The sequence below is a fragment of the Leptonychotes weddellii genome, chromosome 15 (assembly GCF_054177405.1).
Source record: "Leptonychotes weddellii isolate Sample4059 chromosome 15, ASM5417740v2, whole genome shotgun sequence".
Lineage (NCBI taxonomy): Eukaryota > Metazoa > Chordata > Mammalia > Carnivora > Phocidae > Leptonychotes > Leptonychotes weddellii.
The window spans coordinates 9,983,566-10,006,648 of NC_138383.1; the positions used below are offsets into that span (position 1 = coordinate 9,983,566).

Sequence of the window (23,083 nt, forward strand, 5' to 3'; positions counted from 1 at the left end):
AAAAAAAAAGCATGGGTGGGGATGGGGATGGATATACAGGTAATTAAATTTTAAATTTCTTAGCGTCCCATTTATCCAAAAGGAAAGGAACATGTTGGGTTTATTTTTTAAGGATACATTTAAGAACCAGGACCACTTAAAATTTAGTTTGGGCAGTTTCTTCTTCCCCACGTCCCAATCTTCTGATTGGTTAGTTTCTCCAGTTCTCAGAAGGGAGAGAAACTGAATCAGCATGATTGTCTCTCAGGCATACGTGCGTCATCTAGTGGCCACTGCCAGTAATTACAGGTAATCACAATTCTCTATAGAAACACTTGTTTATTTTTCACTTGTTATTTTTACTATGATTAGCTAATAAAAGTGGGCCAAGTTCTGACTGGATAAGGAAATAAAGTGACCTAAAATAATATTGCTTGGTCATTGGATTAAGATAATGTGGAATCAGATACAAATGAATTAGACACCAAGGGCTTATTCAGAATAAAACGTGAAAATTTCACATCGGACACTTGACATCAAATTGTATTTTGGAATGAAACTTAAAGCAGGATCTATCTGAGTTTGTAGAGAGAGCTGAGAATAAGAAAGTCAATGTAAGTGAGGAAGAGGCAGGTTACAGTACTCTCCCAGAGTTTTCTGTCCTTCTCCTTTGCCTAAACCCTATTCAGGCTTCAGACCCTAATATGACTTTCTGTGAACAATGTTCCTTCACCTCTCAGGTCTGTATCAGATGAATCACTTACCTCCTCCTACTGACGACTATGCCCAGGTTGCCACCGACCATACTGTACTGTCACACCCGTTTTTATCGATAGCCCTCCTTACAATGTAAACTCCTTAACATCTTGTACTATGTCCATTTCATTTTCTCTTCTCTCCCTGATGCTTAGGAGAGAACCTGACATATAATAGACATTCCAACAAATACAACTTACAGAATGAATGGACAGATGAATGAAGAGAATAACCGTGGTGGGAATCTGTAAGGGACAAATATTGAGAGTTAATATTGGTAAAATTTAAATGAAAAAAATTTTTAGGACTATTACTAGTAGAAAAAAACTTTTTTTTTCATTGTATGTCATTTCCCTCCATGATGTCCATTTATTTGTAATCTATGGTGCTTTATAACTTTCAGAATACTTCTCTCTGCCTTGGTGGGGGAAACATAGTAGTTCATAGCTCACATTGTCATTATAGAGATTAAATAAAAGACTACAAGGCATATACAGCAGCATGGAGCACCTTTATGTGCTTAATAGTTGGCTTTTATGATTTCACTCACCTCCTCTCAAAAACTCCTTGAAGCAACCCAGAGACTCAAAGATGGTAGATATTTTCTATCCTATTTTCCAAGTTGGAAAACTAGTGATCATACAGAATAACGATGCATCTCTGATTATGGAGTCACATGAGTTATTAAGTTTATGAATCCACAATATCTAAGTAATAATTCATTGCCCTTCCTATTGCATTACGTTGCTTACGTAGACGGAGAGAAGAAAAGAAAGGACTTGGATGCTAAATAATAAAAGGGCTATAAGGCAGAGAATGAAACCAAGTTGTAAGAGGTGTATTATTTTTCTATTGCTGCTGTAACAAGTAACCACAACCTTAGTGACTTAAACAACACGCATTTATTATCTGACAGTTTTGTGGGTGAGAACACATGATTCGCTCTGCGATAAAAATCAAGGCGTTGGAAGGGCTGCATTTCTTTCTGGAGGTTCTCAGGGAGAGTGTTGCCTTGCTTTTTCCAGCTCCTAGAAGCCACCTGCATTCTTTCATCCAGCCTCAAAGCCAGTGGTGGTGGGCTGAGTCCTCACTTTGCATCACTCTGACCTATCCCTCTGTTCCCCTCTTCTACTTTCAAAGACCCTTGTGATTACACTGGGTCCACCTCGATAATCCAGGATAATCTTCCTATTTTTAAGTTCAGCTGATTAGCAAACCTAATCTTCTTTTTCCATGTAAAGTAACATATTTCCAGGTTCCAGGGATCAGGATGTGGACACCTTTGGGTGGATTGCAGGCCGTATTCTGCCTATTCCAAAGGGATAGTTAATTCTAAGGGGAATACTGGGAAAGGGATCCCCCAAGGACGAAAGGAAGGGGCAGGTGCTTGTGGGCACAATGTTTTCAAATGGAAATGTTAGAGGTATCTCTGCAAGCTATTGGACATATATTATTAACTCACATTGATTTTGGCAGACAAGAAAACCTCTTGACGATTTTCATATGGCTAAACCAGAAGCCTCTTTTGTACTTCCTTTGTGCTTTTATTTTTCAATTTAAAGCAATGTAGGGACTTTCATATATTCCTGTTAAATTTTATCTCTATATTTTAGCACAGAGTTCAAGTTGTTAATATAATTTTGTTTCCTGGTCCTGTCTTCAGAACAGAACTTTGGCAACAATATCCAACTTACTTCGAGTTTACCTAATTATAATTATATGAAGCCATTATTTTGCAGTCTCATCCACAAATATCATGAAACACTGGATTAAATGCTTTGCTGAAATTAATTTCTGTCATGACTATACAATTCTCATTTTAACTCAAAGATCAAATAAAAAAGAAGTACAGTATGACTTATCTTTAGTTAGTCTGGTTCTTAGTGACCACCCTCTTCTAAATGTTTGCAAAGTATACTTAACTATGAATTCTGGAATTTTACTTTTCTGTTCTAAAGCTTTTAGTGTCTATCTTTAAACCAGTTTTCGAAAGCAGGTGATCTGTCGTCTTGTTTTCATTTTTTACAGTTTCTCTGAACTTACCAGTCATGGGTCTTAGGTTACCAGTAAATAGCTGTGGGATGTAATTTGTGCCTGGAAACATGAACTTATTTGAAACAGATAGGTGCTTGATCATTATCCCCTCACCGCTCTTGAGTTTCACTTCTTTCTCTACGTAGTTTCAGCTTTACCCCCTTAAATTCCATTTTCCTTACTGAAGAAAAAACACACAGATCGAGTCAACTCTCCTTTTTAGCCTTTACATTATTCTCTTCGGTAAATTGATAATTTTGTGTTTATAAAAACCTAGGCAGGCATAATTATTTCTCTGTGCCCTCTATCATACTCTATGCTGGTTAAGCCCACCTTCCCAGCTTTTCCTCTGGAAGGTACCAGGTAACTCCAGCCCTCAATGTTTTCTCCACGGCACTTTATAGTTCATACCACATCATTTAACGGTGGAACAGGTATCACCTTCCATTTGATGCTCCTTAATTATTTATTTTGTTGTCTCTCAGAATAATTGTTGATTTCTTTGCAAAGTTGAGGTTCTTGCTAAGCAAGAATACCAGGTGCTCGATAGATACTGTGGGTTAGAGTTTTTTAAAATATCAAATTTGGCTAGATATTCTTCACATATTAATCTCCTTGACTAATTTTCCTGTAATAAAAGCCAAACAAACTAAAATTACCTTTAGAAGTTGTTCTCATCTCCAACCTTCCACCAGTTATTAATTAATCATTTCTTTAAGCTATTTAATAACAATCTCAGCCACATTTGAGATGGCAGTTTGGAATTCTATTGCTGAAGACGCAAGATTCTCTTTCTACTTTGTCAGTCAAGTCTGTGTTTCTTTATTTGTCTGGCCTTATTCTAGAAAAAGATTCTAATTTGAAACTCTTCTAAATTATACCTAATTTAAACCCTGAATTTAGAAACCACATCCTTTCTCTTAGCACTTTTTTTAGCTTGGAGAAATGGTAAATGTTTAAAAACAAGGAATTATAAGGAGTGCTTAATAGTAATAATTTAAAAATGGTATATGTATTTTTCAATGCATTGATAATCATGCAAAATAAGGTACTGATGTGACACCAGGAAAAGGGTAGCAAGCTTAATTCTCTTTTCTACATTAAATACTGTCGAAATTCTGGTTCACCATTTATTTTGTTCAGCTAGGCAACTTGTTAAATCTCAGTCTATGACTTCTATGATCTATGTATTCCCATGTGATTTATTTGTCTAAAAATCTGTTAATGAGATATGGGGATTTGGGTTGCCGTCATGACAACCACACAGTATGGCTTGTTTGCTATTTCCTAGATACAGAAGCTCGGAAAGGAACATCTTTCCTGCAGATGCTTATTTAGTACTGGGACCTGGTAACTATGGAAATTTAGATTGAGATTATGTGGCTAAATTGTTTACAAAGTACACAAAAACTGATAACTAGCTGGCTCAAAGAGACAGTAAAATATGTTATGGTCAATATATTTTTTTGTGAGGAGAGTTTCGGAGAGCTGGGTTTTGGTCTTGAAACAAGAGTAGAAGCACCAGCAGACAGAATGAATGACGGAGAACCTTATAAAAATAAGAAGCTCAGGAAACAAATGCCTCCTTTAGTACAGAAAAAATGAGGAGACTTCTGAAGGTAGAGCAGGTTGAGACTACTAGTGAAAAGTAAAATTGCAGAGTTGAGATGAATATGTGTTTCAGTAACATGTTTTTACCAAGTTTATTTATCTTTGACCTCCATCGACATACTTGCCCACAAACCCTAGATCATTAGGAATTCATTCTTCTGAAATTGTAACTAACATGTCTTAGACATTTCAAAAGAGAAAAAATACATGGTTGAATAGTTTTTTATTACCTGCCTTCTGTAGTTTTCCTGCATAGTTTCTAAGACATTCTATTTGCACTCCCACTGCCAGATTTTTAATCATCATGGACTCTGCTAAACCTCTTTAAATTTCTCATTTAATCCATATTGGGTAGGAGAAATAAAACACGATTCCTTGATGTATATATATATATTTTTTTTTTCTTGGTAGTATTTAGCTGTGACGGTTGGAGAGATTTGGTTTAAATCAGAAAAGCAAAAAAACAAAGATATGTAAAAATACATTGTGTACACAGGATTAACAGAATTTTAAAAAAGTCTTTAAATAGTTAAATTCCCCAAAGTAAAGAACTGTGCAAGAAATATGACCGTACAGAAATCTGGAGAGGAAAATCTAACGCTAGCGTTGAGCTTTTCTTTCCTTTACAGTAACTTTTGACTACCATTTAGGGCACTTTGGGCAATAAAACTCAAAACATCGGTTTATATTTTTAGCAAAAATAAGTGCGGGTTTAGAATCTCCCACAGATGCCTGTGTGTCAGGCCATTTGGAAAATTCAGGATCCGCCACATTCCCAGACTCTCCTGAGGACACTTTAGAAATTAAAGCACCCTCAGTGTCCAGATGTCTCAGGTCGGTGTCTGATGGGGGAACGAGGCAGCAGTTAGGAGAGAATGAGGACACTGCAACCCAGACACTGCAGCGGGGAACACAAGGGGCAGCGGAGTGAATCGAAATGCAGTCCTGGGAGAGCGCCACTCAAAAGCCGGAAAACAGACAAGAAAGGGTTCCTAAAACGAGGAGCCACCGGGAAGGCTGATGGGAGGGCTGCAGGTCAAGGGCAAATGCTAGGAGGCGGCAGCGTTTGGACTCAAACGCGAGCCCCTGACTTCAGGCCCGTTGTTTTGCCTGTGCCTCGAGGGAGAGCATGCCGAGGTCTCCGCAGACCGTACAGATCCCAAGCTCACTCCAGGGGCCGAGCCAGAAACACTCAAGCTCTGCGGCTGGGCGCTCAGGAGCGCGCGCGCATGCCCGGGCCTCAGCGCGCCCCCGCTCGCCCCGCCCCCCCGGAGCCCCGCCCCCAGGTGCGTGGACTTCGCGGGAGCGTCAACCCCACAACGCGCGCCGGGACGCGCGGGGCCGAGCGCCGGGAGCGCGCGTGTCCGCAGATCCCGGTTCTTCGGGAGCCCCGCCCCCAGGTGCGTTCGGCAGGAGGCGGAGCGAGGCTTCCGGCGTTGCGCGCTCCCCTCGCAGGCGCGCTGCCGGCCCTGCGGCTCTCGGGCGCTCGGGGTCGAGCGGCAGGGGCGCGCGCGCGGGGCCGCGCTCTCTCTCACACACACTCCCATTTCCGAGCTCCGTCACCCGCGCGGAGTGTCTCCCCAGGCGGAGCGTGTCCCTGCCTGACCGCGCTGCGGCTCGACCCTGAGGTGAGGGGGGCTTGGAGGGCAGCGGCGCCGGCGGCTCACCCGGGGTTGGAGCGGGGGGAGGGACGCCGCCCCTTCGGGAGTGAGGGGCGGAGGAGAGGCGGGCGAGGGAGAGGGGTGGCGGGGAGGGGGGAGAGGGGTGGCGGGGAGGGGGCCGGACCAGCCGGCGAGCTGAGGGGGGCGGGAGGAGCCCCCAGGTGGGAGGAAGCGCGGTTTGCGGCGGGCCGCGTCGGGGTCGCGGTGGCCGCTGCCCCGGTGTCACGCGCGGGTGCGGGGGCCGCCGCGGGACGGCTGCGGGGCTGCACTGGGCGCGACGGGGTCGGGTCCCTCGCAGGGCGGCGAGGGAGGGAGAATGTGCGAGTACGTTTCCCTCCAAGCGCCTCAGGCGCTGAGCGCTGGTCACTCGCTGGGGCTCTCGCGCCGCTCCTTACCCTGGGTTGTTGGAAGGGGAGTTTGGGAGAGAGGAGGACGCGCAGGGCTCCTGACATGATTTGGGGGGAAATGCCCTGATTTCTGAAACGCAAGGCAGAGCTCGGGCATGAAAAGATTTCCGCGTCCCAGAAAGCTGGTTAGGCAGGAGGTATCCATGTATGGGTTTGAGGCGCTAGCAGCTCGGAGGGGGGTTTCTCCAGTGCTCCGGAGGCTAACATGCCCCTTTTTGAACAAATAAGTCGGAAAGACTATAGATGATCACGTGCTTTCTGTCGAGGACGTTCTGAAGGAACAGAAGGGGAGAAGAGATGTGTTTGACACCCAGCTGTGAGCCAGGCTCCGTGTTAATCTCATTTCATCCTGACAGCAAGCCGTTGAGGTTGGGCACAGGTGGAAAATGGGTCACAAAAGAGGTTAAGGCACTTACGAAGGTCTCAATTAGCAAAAAGGTAGAATGAAGATTCTAACCCAGGGATGCCTGACTCTAAATCCTGGTGCTTTCTTTACCCACCATATTTTGTGTCTGCCCAAGAGAGCCATATGATGGGTATCTTCAGGGAAGACTCCATACAAGAGAACACTTGTTAGGGCAGTTAAGGCTCTTGGGATGGTTGGGTTCAAAGCAAACTAACAAGGCAATAAATTAATCCTTGACTGTGCTGCTGGAGTCTGTTTCCCTTTAAACAGGGTTTGGTATAAGAAATCTTACAGTCTGAGTCAAAGCAAATTTATTAATATTATACATGTTTATTGGAATGTCTTTCCTATCCCAGATACTATGTGGGAAGAGTACCAAGATGAATACGGTTTTTATAATCTCTGCCCTTGGGTTAATTGAGAGGATCATGTAAAATAATTTTGCCATATTCTACTAAGTCATAATCTTTACTAGCATGCGAATTAATTGGATTAAAATAGTTGTGAGCTCAAGCTTTTAGGAACCTATTACATGTTAGAAAAGGGATGGGATAACTGGTTATGTGGGCACCATTGCATTGTTGTTTTCCCGTTCAACAACAACAAAATACTGTCATAAAATTCAGGTTAAGTCATGTTGACAGTATTTTGTTTTATTATTATATTACCTTCAGTAAATTTTAAAACATGAGAAGAAGGGAGTATTTATGATTTCCCCTCTGTTAAGTTAAATTTTATGGTGCTTTTATTAGTTGAGAAACCAGTGATGTAATTTGGCAGGAATTTCTTTCCAGGCATCTGTCAAATATATTCTTAACCTCTTCCAAAAAATAAACCTTAAATATCAGATTCTGTTTAAGCTTTTATGGTTCAGATTTTTAACAAAAACAGTTATCAGGTTAGCCAGAAATGGAATATTGTTGAAATACTTAGCATTATCTTAGGCATAGTTGCAGGTGGAAGGAAAGGAAGGATAGTGAGACATTTGGAAATTTCTTCTGATTGCTTCAGTTTTTTCAGTGAAGTAGGAATCAAGGTTTTAATCTGAGTGTGGTGCTGCTGGTAGGAGTGGAGGTTTGGGGATTGGGAGAGTGAATGCACTAGTGAAATACATGATTGCTAGGCAATTAAACAATTATTCTTAGGTATGAAAAGCAAAGTAGAGGAAATACAGGGTGCTATATGTGGGTGCACAAAGTGAAGGTGTCTAATCTAATTTTGCGTACTGGGTGTTTCACAACCCATCTCCAGAGCCTGTCTTTTCAGTGTCATCTAGCGCAATACACCTGCCCCCTTTGCCCTAGTTCACTTTGCCCATGCTTCGGCCACATCACAGGAATCCCTGTTCCTTATACAAGTCAAGCCCTTTTGGATTCTAGCTTTCCCCTTCTTTTTTCTTTGCCTGATATTTCCATTCCATTCTTTCCCCAATTGGACTTAATACATTATATTAAATTTTATCTATCTGCAAAGTCTTTGACAGTGTCTATTTTTTCCCATTATGTTTGATGCATAAATTTCTTAGTAAGTGTTAAATGAATGTGCCACTTTTCTTCTTTCTCCCTCCTTTAATCTGTAACAGGGATGAGCTCTGTAAAGAGCTAGATAGTAAATATTTTAGGTTTTGTGGACTGTATGGTCTCTGTATCAATTAACTCTGCTATTGGAGCACAAAAGCAATCATAATACAGAAACGGGTGAGCATGGCAGTATTTGAATAACACTTTATTTATAGTCATGATATATGAATTTCATGTAATTTCTACATGTCACAAGTATTATTCTTTGATTTCCCCCTCCCCCGGCCATTTAATAATGTGAAAAACACTCTTAACTCATGGGCTGTACAAAACAGGCTCTGCTCTGGATTTAGCTCCTACCTCCTTCATTGTAGTTGGCAGACCTTTGATCTATAAGGATTCTTAGCAAGCCCTTTAATAAAGGAATTTGCAGTAAGAAGATACTGGTTATAATATTACCATTGGTGGTAGAGAAGCAAAGATAAAGCAGTCTTTTTTGGTCAAGAATCTCATGGTCAAGTTCAAGATTAAGACATGTAAACAAATAATGATGAGGACACAGTATGGTAACTGCAATTAGTTTATTGATTGGATATGGAAGTGGAAGAAAGTAGTGTTAATCATCTTTGCTTGGTGGACTAGGAGTAACCTCAGACAGTTATCTGTTGGAGATGGGGAACATTTTTAGCAAAGAGCCTTTCCAAAAACCTTTGAAGCTTGCTAAAAAGGTGACTGACCACATCTCTTACCAGGACAACTCAATTTCTTTATTTTATAGGATATAATCTTGATTCATTTCTCTCAGAAATAAAACTAATACATTCCAAATAATTTCTAACAATTATTTCTAACAGTCCTCCACTTTTTCTTATTGCTTTGAGAAAGGTAAAATATATTTCACAGCAGGTATAATGTAGTAATCAATATTTCTTTAATAAACAAATGAATATTTGATACTGAATACTGGATTATATCACTTCTAGTCTTAATTATCAATACATTAGAAAAGGAAGGTGAGCTTTAGTGGGCTTTGAATTTTCCTGCAATTTATAGATTTAGTATGAATTGTTTTTATCTAGGAAAGTTAAATATTTGATTAAACCTTTAGTGATACTAGGTGTTTAAGACAGATCTAATTATTATTTAAAAGCTCTACAACAAACTTAATGCATTCCCCAGGTATGCTGTGGAGCAATGGAATGTAACGTAAAATGTTTAAGAATAATTGTGTACTCTGTGTGTCTGTCATTGCTTTTAGCATTGTTTTAAGAATTGGCTTTGTTAGACAGTTTTAAAGATACTGGTCTGGTACGTCTTTGCCCTGGAACTATATCAGGTATTACAAGTTTTCCAAAAAGTATGATTTGTTAAAAATATGCCATTAGAAGTTTTATTGTATTTCAGTTCTTAGCCTGTGCTTTCAAGGATCCTTTTCTGGTATATGCTGCAAAAGAGAAAGTCCTATGTGTTGTCTACTCAAAAAGCTCCTTTGATGTTGTGTAGTCCTTTCCTCCATTCACAACTCTCCCGTGGCTTTCATGAACTCTATCACGAGTGAGTGAACTCCTGGATGTGAGATCCTGTTCCCACTTACAGACAGTGTCAAATGTGGGGCTGGCTAAGCATCTTTTCTTGCCTTTTCCTTTTGTTCTTTTGAATGCCTTTATAAGGCTATAAAGCTTGAGATAATTAAAGAGAATTAGAGTGCATAAAGAAGACATTTAGAGCCCTGTGCTAAATATGGCATTTCTTATGGTTTAGGAGAGGGCACATGACAAGTTAAAGTCTTCACAGTTGTCCCCTCACTGGCCGCACCTCATTTCTAACTTGGCAGCCTTGTTTCAGTTACACACGTCTGTCAGAAGCACCACTTTCATGTCCCCTCTGCTGGATGGATCTCCTTTCTTTCAGGAAGCCTCATTCACCCACCCATAGGAGTTGGTCTCATCTCAGATATCATCTCTTTCTCTTTGGCTTCAGTATAGAAAGCACTGCCTTCCCACATCTTTCCTTCACTCTAATTTCCCATTTGAAACCCTGCAGAAGAGTGGGGGGATGAGGCTGAGAAGAAGGGACTTCTGTGTTTACCCTACCAGTGTGAGTCTTAGGCACCCCCTTTTTATTCTTTTTCTGTCTTCTTCCCAAAGGGCAAACATTCTCAGAGCCAATATGGTCTCAACACTGGAAGAGGAAGCAAAATATTTCCCCAAACACCCATAATTTGCAAGGAATCTTTTAAAGTAGAGTTAGTACTTCACATTACTATGCAGAGCAGACGTTGCCTGGTTTATCCCCATGGCCCCTTTCCTTTGGGCTTGCTTAGACACCGTGGGCTGTGGGGGTGAGGACAAATAGATCCATTGTTGTGTCTGTTTACAAAAACCTGACTATAGCTTTGAAATTGCTGTTTAGATGAACATTAAACTAAAAGGTTTGTGAAAAATCGATGTTAAGAATGTTTCATTTTGGGGTGCCTGGGTGGCTCAGTTGTTAAGCATCTGCCTTCGGCTCAGGTTATGATCCCAGGGTCCTGGGTTCGAGCCCTGCATCTGGCTCCCTGCTTGGCGGGAGGCCTGCTTCTCCCTCTCCCGCTCCCCCTGCTTGTGTTCCCTCTCTCGCTGTGTCTCTCTCTGTCAAATAAAAAAAAAAATTTTTTTTAAAGAATGTTTCATTTTTTTTAAACAGCCAAACCAGGTGTTACATGTCACAAAGGAAACAAGCAGCCAATTGGGTTTTCTTCTTTAAGATTTTTAATAAGTTGAATAGATAGAAGTTCAGGGTTATTGAAATTTAACATTTTCACATGATTAGACTAGAGCTTGTAAGTATAAGAAACGTTACTTTGTTTAGGTCAGTGTCATGAACACACTATGAAGGTGCACACACCAAGCTGTGTCTTTCCACAATGTCAGCTTTATTCAGTCATAAAGCAAGGTTAACATTATTATAAGGCGGTTACAGGATTCCAAACTCCATGACATTTCATCATGTGATTAACTTGGCTTCTTACTCAGCACACAAAGCAGAACATAAGGCAAGTCACACAGCAAACAAGATAACACAGAGGGTAGGAGGTTAACGAACCAAACGCAAAGTCAGTGTATAGGCTCATGGTTGAGATAAGGCATCCGCCGTCCTGGTCAGCTCTTGGCACTTATTGCTAACTGTGTTTGAGCAGTGAAGAATCTCGGTTCCCTTCGCAGATCAGTTGGACAGAGCCTTCGGCAGCAGCTGTCTTTTTTAAGTGGTCAGACATAAAGGGGTCAGGTCTGAAGAGTCTGACAGTTTGCTGCAAAAATCCTCCCTTTTTAAAGGGATTTAATCAGTCTTGGGCCCCGCAGACCTCCTCTGCTTCTGCTTTTTATCAATTCTGGAGTGTCATCAGCTGATGCTGATCATGGTGATATCTCGTAGCTGCAGTACCCTTAATTGATTGTGTTCTTGTTTGACACAGGTCCCTGCATGACATGGGTGACTCCTTCTTGCTCTCTACAGTCAGTCATACTGATCCATCTTTATAATTTTATAACAGATTTCTTAATCGTTTCTGGCTTTTTGCACTTTTACCATCCATTCTGGGAGATTTCCTTACTCAGCGTTCTTTCTAACTCACTGATTTGCTTCAGATGCTGTTCACCCCATCTACTGAGAATTTTATTTCTATCAGTCTGCTTCATTTCCAGGTTCCAGGTAGTGTTTTTTTAATTGCCTTGTTTTTGTTTCATGGATATGATATTCTTTGTTATCCTTTTGAGGATATTAGTTATACTTATTTTCAACGTGTATAATTACTTGCCATGTACCAGACACCATTTTCATGTTTTAATTTACATGTGTTAATTCTTTTAGTTATTCTAATAAGCCAAAGAAGTGGATACTATTATTATTTCACTTACAGATGAGAAAACTTAAACATAGAAAAGTTAAATAACTTTCCCAGAGTCTCAAGGCTAGTAAGTGGCAGAGGCTGGATTCATGTTTTAATTGGTTTGCTTCCGGAGGTCATACTCTTATACTGCATTATTTGTTGTTGGGATTTTAGACTTTGGTGTCTCCTCTTGGTATTGTTTTTATGTAAATGCTTACTGATTCCAGCTTCTTTCAGCATGTCTGAAGATGCTGCTTGGATTTACTATGCCTATTGTTCTTTGATTGTGTGTGTGCTGGGGCAGGGGAAAGTAGTGCCAGCCTGCTGGAAGTCATCAGCCATCTATGGGCTTGCACTGCCTCTCAATTTAAATACAGACTCCTACTCTTCCACAGGGAAGTAGATGAAGAAGTAAGGTTGGGATTTTACCTGATAAGTTAACCTCTTGTTAAAAAGGTATTATTTTAATTCAAAATAGAAATCTTTTTAAAGTATCAAAGTATCAAATATTAAAACAGCTGTTAGCTCCATTTATGTTTGCTTTGATTTTGAATCTTTTTTGGTGGAGAGGGATGACTGATGATAATGGATCAACTCAGCATCAGATTGATTAGATTATCTAGCCAATAAGTAGGAGAGAGACCTGGGAGACCTGGGTACAACTTAATGTAGTATGATTTGACTAAGGAAAAGGATGAGGACAGAAAAATCTACCTAAGGAATAGAGAGCTCAGGAGCAGAAGGGAAATGGCGTGAAAGCACCTTTTACTTAGAGGGATTTTGTGCTTTGGAGGAAAGGATGTAAAACTGAGAATTGGATAGACACCAAAGTGACTTCTTTGATTAGTTACTGTGTGTTCTCTTCTATAGAAACATTACCCTGTTAATATTATTTTAAAGTAACTTGAAGAACTCTACATCATTTAGTGGTTCCCAACTTTTTATCTGCCCTTAGGCATTCCCAATAGTATCAGTGGAATTCTTCACTTAGTAGGGAGAGGAGGTAGACAGATTTTTAACATTCCCCTTATCATGCTCACTTTGAAAATCACTCTTGTCCTTATGAATAGTTTAACTATGGACTTAAGAACACATTATACTGTTACATTAGTTAAGTGTTTTTGGTTGTGAAGAACAGAATCTGATTCTGGCTAGCTTATGTGAAAATAAAATATATTGGGTGGATAATAGGGCATTTCACATACTCTAAGAAAGAAAAACCAAGTTTTGGGCACAGGAGGTATCATACTTTAGGGGAAAGCATAGTACCAAGAGTACATGAAGTGCATGAACTTTTTTTTTTTTTTAATGTAAGCTCTATGCCTAACATTGGGCTCAAACTCAGTGAGTTGCGTGCTTTTCCCACTGAGCAACCAGGTGCCCCTGAACTTTCTTTCTTAAATGTTTCCATTAATGTAACTGTTTACATGACTCCCAGTCTCTGGATCTTACTTAGTTAAAAATTCCATGCTTCCAGCCATAGAGGTGATAGTGGTAGGGATGGCAGTGGTTTGTGTGTCTCTTGGCATGGTGGGAGGGTGGAGGGTGATGTGTTTTTGGAGTAGTGTTGGGGTCCAGAGCTGATGGCCAGGAAAGAATTCTTGAGATGTCTTTGGTGCAAAAGGTGGTTTTATTAAAGCATGGGGACAGGACCCATGGGCAGGACCCGCTGATCTGTGATTGTGAGGGGCAACTGATTATATACTTGGGGTTGGGGGAAGTAAAGACAAAGGGAAGTTTCAAAAGGATTTTCATATGCTAAAGAAGGCTCTCAGGATAGTGGAGGCCTGGCTGTTAATCTGAGGTAGTTTTTCCCTCTACCCAAGGCATTAATGCTAAGACAGGTGGGAGCTTCCTGGAGGAACGTTATGCTCTGCCTGCCTCGAGTTATTTGTCATTGAGCTGCAGGTTATAAGGACATTTAATTTTATCTACATTTCCTTCTGCCTTTGTTTCCCACATCAGAGGGTAGAAGTAAGTTTTGCTGTAAAAAGCCCTAACTAGTGGTAGGGTAGGTGCAAGTGTTCATGAACTTCAGACAAGCCTGTTAAAGACAAAACCCTGAGTTCAGGGAACAGTTCTCAAGGAAGAAAAATATTTGTGAGTCCATCAGCAACTTTATGAGGAGCCTGTTTTCTAAAAATGAAGACTTTAAGCATGCAGCATTCAATTTGAATGAATAATTCATTGGTGCCCACTAAATCAGTGTGTTTTGGCAGATAATGAGAATGTTCTTGCTGTACTGGTTAATGTTTCTGTTCGTGTTGTAGTAAATCATCCTTGAATGAGTGTAGTTTTTCTTTTTTTGTTTGTTTCTTCTTTTTGGCCTAGAGATGATTATCAGTTCTTTACAGAATCTAATATAACATTAATGAGCCTGTTGGAAGAATTTATTTTTAATGTATCCTCCATTCTTGACTGCTTTATTAGTTCTGTTTTCAATGTACTTATTTAATATTTTTTACAGTATGTCTAATTGTGTAATTTTTTAAAAGATTTTTTATTTTTAAGTAATCTCTACACCCAGTGTGGGGCTTGAACTACCAACCTTGAGATCAAGAATTGCATGTTTTTCTGAGTGAGCCAGCCAGGCACCACTATGATTTTTTTAGTACATAAGTAACACATATTAATAGGAAAATTGAGAAAATGGAAAAAAAAGCACAAAGAAGGTAAAAGTTGTCCATAATTCCATTGTTAAAAAAATCTCTCTTGTCTTTGTGCACATAAAAAGGATACTTATTTAATCCAAACTTAATTTATATTTACTTTTTTGAGTAAGACGAGCTGCCTCTAAAAAGTTACCTGCTTTTTTTATCTAGGTGGAGATGGTCAGCCAGCTTGGAATGGATTGTTCTTGTTTTGGAGGGAAGTCACACCAGTGGCCCCTATCAAATAGGTTTATATACAACAAGGCAACAATTAATGTTCTAGAAAATGGCCTAACAGGACTTTTTTGTTGTCTCTTTCAAGCTGCCCTCTCAATACCCTTTGGTGTGTAGAGATTCTAGGTTACTGGGGTAAGCAAATTGGAATAAGGACCACAGAGATAGCAGCTGAAACTCTGGCCACTTCTCTTAGGTTCAGCTTTACTATAACCTCTTTGAAAAATTGAGGTAGCTCCAACAGAGGTCCACTGGCAGAAAGAGCTCCAGGGACCTTCAAAGGGTAAAGTTAGGCTGGAAGAGGGATACTGGACCTGAGACAATGATTTAGGTCATATTGTTTTTGTTTTTAAAGATTTTATTTATTTGAGGGAGAGCATGAGCTAGGGAAGGGGCAGAGAGACAAGCAAACTCCGCATTGAGCAAGGAGCCAGCCTTGGGGCTCAATCCTAGGACCCTGATCCTGACCGGAGCTGAAGTCAGATGCTTAACCAACAGAGCCACCCAGGCATCCTTAGGTCATACTGTTTAAAAAAAAAATTAAGGTGAAATTTGTTTCCATCACTTCAAAGTAAAACCCCTTACTCATTAAGCAGTTTCTCTCTATTCTCTCCCCAGCCTCTGGCAACCATTAATCTCCATTTCATTTCATTTCTATGGCTTTATATATTCTGGAAATTTCATATAAACAGAATCACCTAATATTTGATCTTTGTGTCTGGCTTCTTTCACATAGCATAATGTTTTGGAGGTTCATCCTTGTCATAGCATATGTCAGTATTTCATTCCTTTTTATGGCTGAATAATATTTAATTGTATATATACATCACAATTCATTTATCCATTCATCTGTTTATGGACATCTGGGCTGTTTCTATCTTTGGCAATTATGAATAGGGCTGTTATGAACCTGCATGAACATGCACTTATTTGATTCCCTGTTTTCAGTATTTTGGGGTATATACATAGAAGTGTTCCTTTGGGTATATATCTAGAAGGGGAATAGTGGGGTGATATGGTAATTCTATGTTTAACTTTCTGGGGAGCTGACAAACTGTTTTCCTCAGTAGTTGAACCAGCACTCCCACCAGCAGTGTATAAGTATTCCAGTTTTGCCATAGAGTTTCTTAGGAGAGATCTGCTCTCCTTCAAGTCATTATTCCTCTATAGGAAATGCATGGTTCTGTGACTGCTTTCAAGATTTTTTACTATCTTTAATTTTTAATGGTTTGATTATGATGTGTATGGATATGGATTTCCTTTGATTTGTACTGTTTGGGATTCACTCAGCCTCTTGGAACTTGCAGATTTTTATCTCTTGCCCAAAGTATTTTTCATCATTAACACTCTTTCTTCTCTCCTTTCTGGAACTCTGATAATTTGAATGTTAGACTTTTGTTATTGTCCATAGTTCTCTAAGACACTGTAATTTTTTTAAAAACCTATTTTCTCTCTGTGGTTCAGACTGGATAACTTCTATTAGTCTATGAAATTCACTGACTTTTTCTATTATCTCCATTCTACTGTTGAGCCCATTCCATGGGTTTTATTTATTTGTTATTGTGTTTTTCTGTTCTAAAGTTTTGTTTTTTTTTAAAGATTTTATTTATTTATTTGAGTGAGAGAGAGAGAGAATGAACAGGGAGAGCAGCAGAGGGAAAGGAAGAAGCAACTCCCCGCTGAGCAGGGAGCCCCATGTGAGGCTTGATCCCAGGACCCTGGGATCATGAACTGAGCCGAAGGCAGACGCTTAAGAACTGAGCCACCCAGGTGCCCCTGTTCTAAAGTTTCTATTTGGTGCTACTTTATGTCTTGTTTCTTTGCTGAGATTTTTTTATTTTTCATTGTTTTTAAGAGTGCTTGCTGTTGTTTGCTGGAACACTTTTTAAATATCTACTTTAAAGTTTTTGTCTGAATATTCCAAAATTTGTCATCTTGGCATTGGCATCTGTTGATTTTTCTTTTCTTAATAGAGTTGATATTTTCCACCCATTTCTTTTGCTGAGTTGCTTTGGATTGTATGAGACTGGGCTTTGTTTTGATTATATGGAGAGTGTTGATAATTTCTTCTAGCATGCTGGTCAGCCTGGTTAGGTTCAGGTCACAGGTTTCATCTGCATTCTTTGAGCTGTGGTTCTGATTTCAGTTTAGTTTTCAAAAGCCCTTGTAGTTAGTTTGTATCTGTCCTGTGTATGCCACCTGATGATCATTCTGGATCTGGGCAGTAGTCTGGCTTTTAGTTCAGTTCCTCAGGTCTTTGGTACACAGAATAGGATTAGATCCATGTGTGCCCGGCTTGGGGGTTAGTCCAGGAGTTAATAAACAACTTTATATGTTGCTTTCCTGAGCTCTTCTTTTTATTTGCTCTCCCTACTACTTTTGGATTCCCTATGGCTTCTCATTTCCATCCTACAGCCAGAATGCTAGGTTTATTTGCCCCATTGGGCCACATACTTGTGCATCTGCATCCACCACATCCAGGGCCCAGTGGTAGGAGAACAAGAACGCCTTGGGATTTGGTTCCACCCTTTTGGAGCTATAGCTCCACTTACTGGAGAGAAGCCTCAGAGTTGGGGCTGCATTAAGCTTTCATTACTGCAGTCTGACACTGCTATCAGGTGATTGCTTGGAGATGGGGCATAGGAGAATGTAGAAAAGAAAAAAAGTTGGGGTATTTTCCCATTCTCCCTGAGCAAATTTTCCTTTCTGAGTTCTCAAGCCAGAACTAGAGAGCTTTTGGACCTTGGTTTCTCTGCCCCAGTGCCTACTTCCAGGGCATTCAGTTTGGGGGATACGAAGAGAGAAAAAGTGGTGAGCTCACTGTTGGTTGTGGGGATTTTGAATTCTGGTTCCCTCTTGTTTCACATGCGATTTACTTTTCAGGGTCTTCAAATTGCTGTTCCATGTATTCTGTCCAGGTAGGAGAGACAGCTTGGAGTATGCTTAATTCCATCTAACCTGAGACTGAAACATCTGTTTGTTTTGCTATTAAATGGCATGTGCTTGACTGTGTGGTTCCAGTTTTTTTCATCTACTCTTTTAACAGACTGATCCAGAAAATATGGCTACTGCAATTAGGGAGGTGGGAGTTTGGAGACAGACCAGAACACTCCTACTGAAGAATTACCTAATCAAATGCAGGACTAAAAAAAGTAGTGTTCAGGTAAATTAAATGACTTTCTTATGCCTTATTGCAGTTTTTGCACTGACATGTTCCATCATCAAGAGAGGGTTTATTCTTCTGGATACATTTTTATTATAATTTTATGGTATTAGGTCTCTCTAATATGCTTGGGAAATAAAACTTGTGTCAGTATAGAAAAGTACCTAAATTACCTAAAGCTTTTGGAATGTTAAAAATTTTAATAAAGATTCCTAAATTTAATTTCTGATATCAGTGCTTAAGTTTGAACTTTTAGACATGTATTTCCCAAAAATTCCACAGAAAACTTTGGAACATTTTTCCACAGTTTATTCCCCATGACTTCCCATCTTTTGGACTCTGGATTGAATTACCCAAGATTACTAAAATTATGTCACATATTTGTTCTCAACAAATGTACATTACTTTAAAAGATAAAGGAAAGTAATAACTCTGGCTAGCCAGTTAATAATTCTAAAGGCTGAAAATATATTGTTCCTTTTCTGAAGCCAGCATAACAGTTAAACAGCAGGGTGAAAGAGTGAAGAGTTCATCCCTGTTAAAACTGATTATTCGATTTAACAGAGTATAGTTTTAACAGTAGACATTTAGGTATAATTAAGGCATGAGTTTTAAATTAGATTTGAATAAAGACATTTTTATGGTGAGCCCTACTAGGGCTGTTTGGTAAATTAATTTAAATAATGTTATATACAAGTAAATTTATTATTATATTTTACATTTAGTAATCTGAGATCTTTAAATATTAGTGTTTATGTCATTTTAATTTATTATGTGACTTGAATTTTAAAGTATTTCAGTGAAACTGAATATAAAGGAAAATTTGTCTAATATTCCTGTTGAGTTAGGTGAGATGCTCAACACAATATTTCTTTCAGGATAGAATTGCTTTTACTTTTTGTGCTTAAGAAAGAATACCCAAATTCCTCCTGTTTTTTCCTTAGTATTACATTGTTTGCTTAGAGATCTTGATGATATTTGCTGCCATTGGTATATTTTGTAACCATTTTGTTTGTCTCCTTTATTATAGGAAATTCTTTTTCCACTATTTTTTTTATTTTGGTTAATATTAATTAGTATGATGCATCCAAATAAGAGATACGAAGAAGTGCCTGATATAGAACTTAACCCTATGGACAAATCTATGCTCTCTAACCTAATTCTGGGATATACTCCAGTGACTAATATTACAAGAAACATCATGCAGAAAGTTTCTACTGACCACCTTCCTGAGGGTATTGTGAGCTTATATATGGATTCTATCTATAACAGTATTTTTCTGCTTGCTTTATTGAGTAAATTACACTCTTAACACTTGAAGATATGTCCCCTCACCAAAATATAGTTTAATAAAAATTATTAAAATCATTCAGTCCTGCTGAAGCATGTTGCATAGGTCTTAATATTTTATATATATATATATTTTAAAGATTTTATTTATTTATTTGAGAGAGTGAGAGATTGAGAGAGAGAGAGCACGCACAAGCTAGGGGGAGAGGCAGAGGGAGAGGGAGAAGCAGGCTCCCCACTGAGCAGGGAGCCCGACGTGGGACTCAATCCCAGGACCCTGGGATCATGACCTGAGCTGAAGGCAGCCGCCTAACCGACTGAGCCACCCAGGCACCCCTTAATATTTTATATTTAATTATCAGACCATTTATAAAATAAGCACATTTGTACAGGATAAAAGATTTGGAGGCATATTTCATTTTGATTCTGACTCACATAATAAGCTAGAGGTATAAAGATTACAGAGCAGTAATCATTTCAGACTGCCATTCCTATTTATGGAGGTATAAGGTGTAAACAGAAGTGGTACTTATCTTTGGAGACTAGGACTGTGGCTAAGTACCTAAGTCTATTTCACTCAGTTTGTACTTCTCACAAGAAATAGACTGGATAACAGTGTAAGTGATTTCATACTAATGAGCCTGACGTGGCTGTGAGAGAACCCAAGACAAGAACTAAAGAAAGTGACAATTTCTACTATGATGATTAATTTAATGAAATGCTAAATTGTTGAAAATAATGAATTAACATATTGTCCTATATAATCAGGTAGTTTTAATTAACTTCTAGTATGTATCATCATAGTTTTGGATAATGCATCACTGAATAGATAATGCTTATACAATCAGGAGCCAGATAACTTTTCCCCTATTGGTTTCTTTCCGTCTTATTACTACTTAATATCTTGTTGGTATATGTTTGTTGGTTTCCCTAAGCACAAGTAGCATGGATAGCCATAGCATTTAGCATGCTAGCTCAAAAAACTGATGAGAAATGTTGAGAAAAAAATTCTTTGGTAATTCTGAGTTAGAGGAAAGCATATACACCAAAGAAACCCAAGTCAGTGTGTATTAACTTAGATGCTAAAATAGTAGAAATATATATAGATTTTTTTAAAGATTTTATTTATTTGACAGAGAGATACACAGTGAGAGAGGGAACACAAACAGAGAGAGTGGGAGAGGGAGAAGCAGGCTTCCCGTGGAGCACGAAGCCTGATGCGGGGCTCGATCCCAGGAGCCTGGGATCATGACCTGAGCCAAAGGCAGATGCTTAACGACTGAGCCACCCAGGCACCCCTATATATAGATTTTTAAAAAAAAAAAAGTTCTGTCTTTTTAACCACAGAACTGTCTGAAAGTGGGACATGCATCCATATATGGTAACATGACTGGTAAGATGTTGAACTAACACCCTCTTTATTCAGATCAGTCTGTGTCCAACTTAAAGGTCCAGAAAATCATGAATTAACATTGAAGTAATACTTTATAATTTACAGAGCATTTTTATGTTTGTAATTGCATTTGATCTTATCAACCAGTGTGATCAGCTAGGTATTAGGGATGAGGATACTGAAGTTTGGAGAATTAAATTGCTTATCTCTGCTCACATAGCTAGTAAATAACACAGTTAAGCACATAATCCTGTGTTCTTCTATTTCACCACATGTCCTGAAACTTCTTTAGTGAAGACTAGTTGCTTGTAAATAAAACTCTAAGAAAACATTAAAAAATCGGGATTATCTGATGTGAAAGGAATCTCAGAGATTATTTTCTCCATATATCTTCTAGGAAAGGAACAAGCAGTCTGGGGTTGAAATGGCAATTTTTATTCAAGGGAGAGTGTGTCTTAGTTACCAGAGTACATATTTGGTTTCTGAGAAGGATAATGGAATTTTCTTCTTCAGAAGAAATATTTGAAAATAAAATATCCATTCACTTATCAAGAAGTTACTTTGAAATAGATAAATGAACTACATATACTGCATAATAAAGTTTATGCTAAACTTCATCATATTAATAACTTTTATGTGTTACACAGACACATAATTTATGTACTCAGATGACAGCTGAGAAATGGTGTCTGAAATTGTACTATTATTCATTATTATGTAGTATATTCATGGCTCTATTTTCTTGAAAGTTAGAGCATAACACAGAAGTGCTTATAAAATACTATATTCATCAAATATCATGCTAAATTTGGTCTATTGTTTGGTACTAAACTTTTAATTCGTGAGTTAACTTTATTGTTACAATATTTTACAGTCATAATTACTGAAGAATATGTAAATGAAAAAGAATTGTTAGTATCCAGTCTTTCTAAGCCCAACAACTTTGTGGGTGTGGTTTTCAAAGACTTCATGTCCTACGAACTCCGTTTTTTTCCTGATATAATTCCAGTATCTTCTATTTATATGGATTCAAGAGGTAAATAGCCTTAAGTAATCTTGTAAATCAAATAAATGCATATCTTTGCTGCTTTTAGTTCATATGCAGAATTTGATGGGGTCCAACATTGGCATTTTCAACTGTACTTACTGGTTAAGAGAAAAAAAAAGAGAAGAAAACTGTCAAGTATAGCATAAATGTATATGTATAAACAAATATCCATCTACATCTACATGTAATATGAAATATAATTTATGTAACATCCATTTTAATTTTAATACATTTGTATATATTTTAATTACAGTAACAGAAAGCAAAATTTTATCTTGAATTATATGACTTTCTGAATCGGCATTTTTTTTCTCCATGTAATTGTTTTTCATATGTGGTGTGCTACATATCTTTAAATTTCAAGGTCTTGGACCAATGAACTTTATTAGTTTTATGTTTATATCATGGAAAACAGCCTTCAGTGCTTAAACCTCTGAAGAGATACTATCAACCACAAACATTTATTGAGCAGTGTTAAAGTCCCTTATGCTGAGTACTGTATTTGTGACTTGATTCCAAAAGGCCCTTAGAATATTTTATTTCTTCCTGTCCTCTTAACCTGGACTTCTCCTGGCATCTGGAAGTGCTTTGAATCTGACTAAGTCACTGTAGAGTGACTTACCTTGAAACAGAAAAGTGACTTATTTTAAATAACCATGCTTACAGTTGATTTCTTTCTATGTAACTCTTTTATTTCAAAAATTTCAAATAAATAATCGGGAATGTGCTATTCTTTGCCTTCAAAGGGCAGTTGCTTATTCTTCGATCCTATGGAGATTGATTAATTATATTGCTTTAGTAACCCTCCATATGTTATCTTTAAAAGAAAGCACTTACATGTTGTGCAAATACTTATGTCTCACATTTTGTCCCCATAGCTGGCTGTTCAACATCATGTGAGGCTGCTCAGTACTGGACCTCAGGGTTCACAGTTTTACAAGCATCCATAGATGCTGCCATTATACAGGTAATATGATGAAGGAAATAAAATAAAGCCGAACCATATATATTTTTTAAAGATTTTATTTATTTATTTGAGAGAGAGAAAAAGCCAAACCATAT

The 23,083-nt window shown here is 38.7% G+C and overlaps 2 protein-coding genes across 2 annotated transcripts in view; one reads left to right on the plus strand and one right to left on the minus strand.

The window, feature by feature from the left end:
• LOC115940510 (ATP-binding cassette sub-family A member 10-like) overlaps positions 1–23,083 on the minus strand; it is a 587,693-nt gene that overhangs the window by 471,417 nt on the left and 93,193 nt on the right. The window lies entirely within an intron of this gene.
• The window catches only part of ABCA5 (ATP binding cassette subfamily A member 5), a 58,225-nt gene continuing 40,900 nt past the window's right edge, over positions 5,759–23,083 (plus strand). Inside the window, exons 1-5 of the mRNA XM_081805932.1 lie at positions 5,759–5,780; positions 18,174–18,290; positions 19,321–19,525; positions 21,848–22,009; positions 22,900–22,988. Of these exons, the coding sequence (XP_081662058.1) occupies positions 18,189–18,290; positions 19,321–19,525; positions 21,848–22,009; positions 22,900–22,988 (558 nt within the window). The 5' untranslated portion in view covers positions 5,759–5,780; positions 18,174–18,188. The remainder of the gene's footprint in view (positions 5,781–18,173; positions 18,291–19,320; positions 19,526–21,847; positions 22,010–22,899; positions 22,989–23,083) is intronic.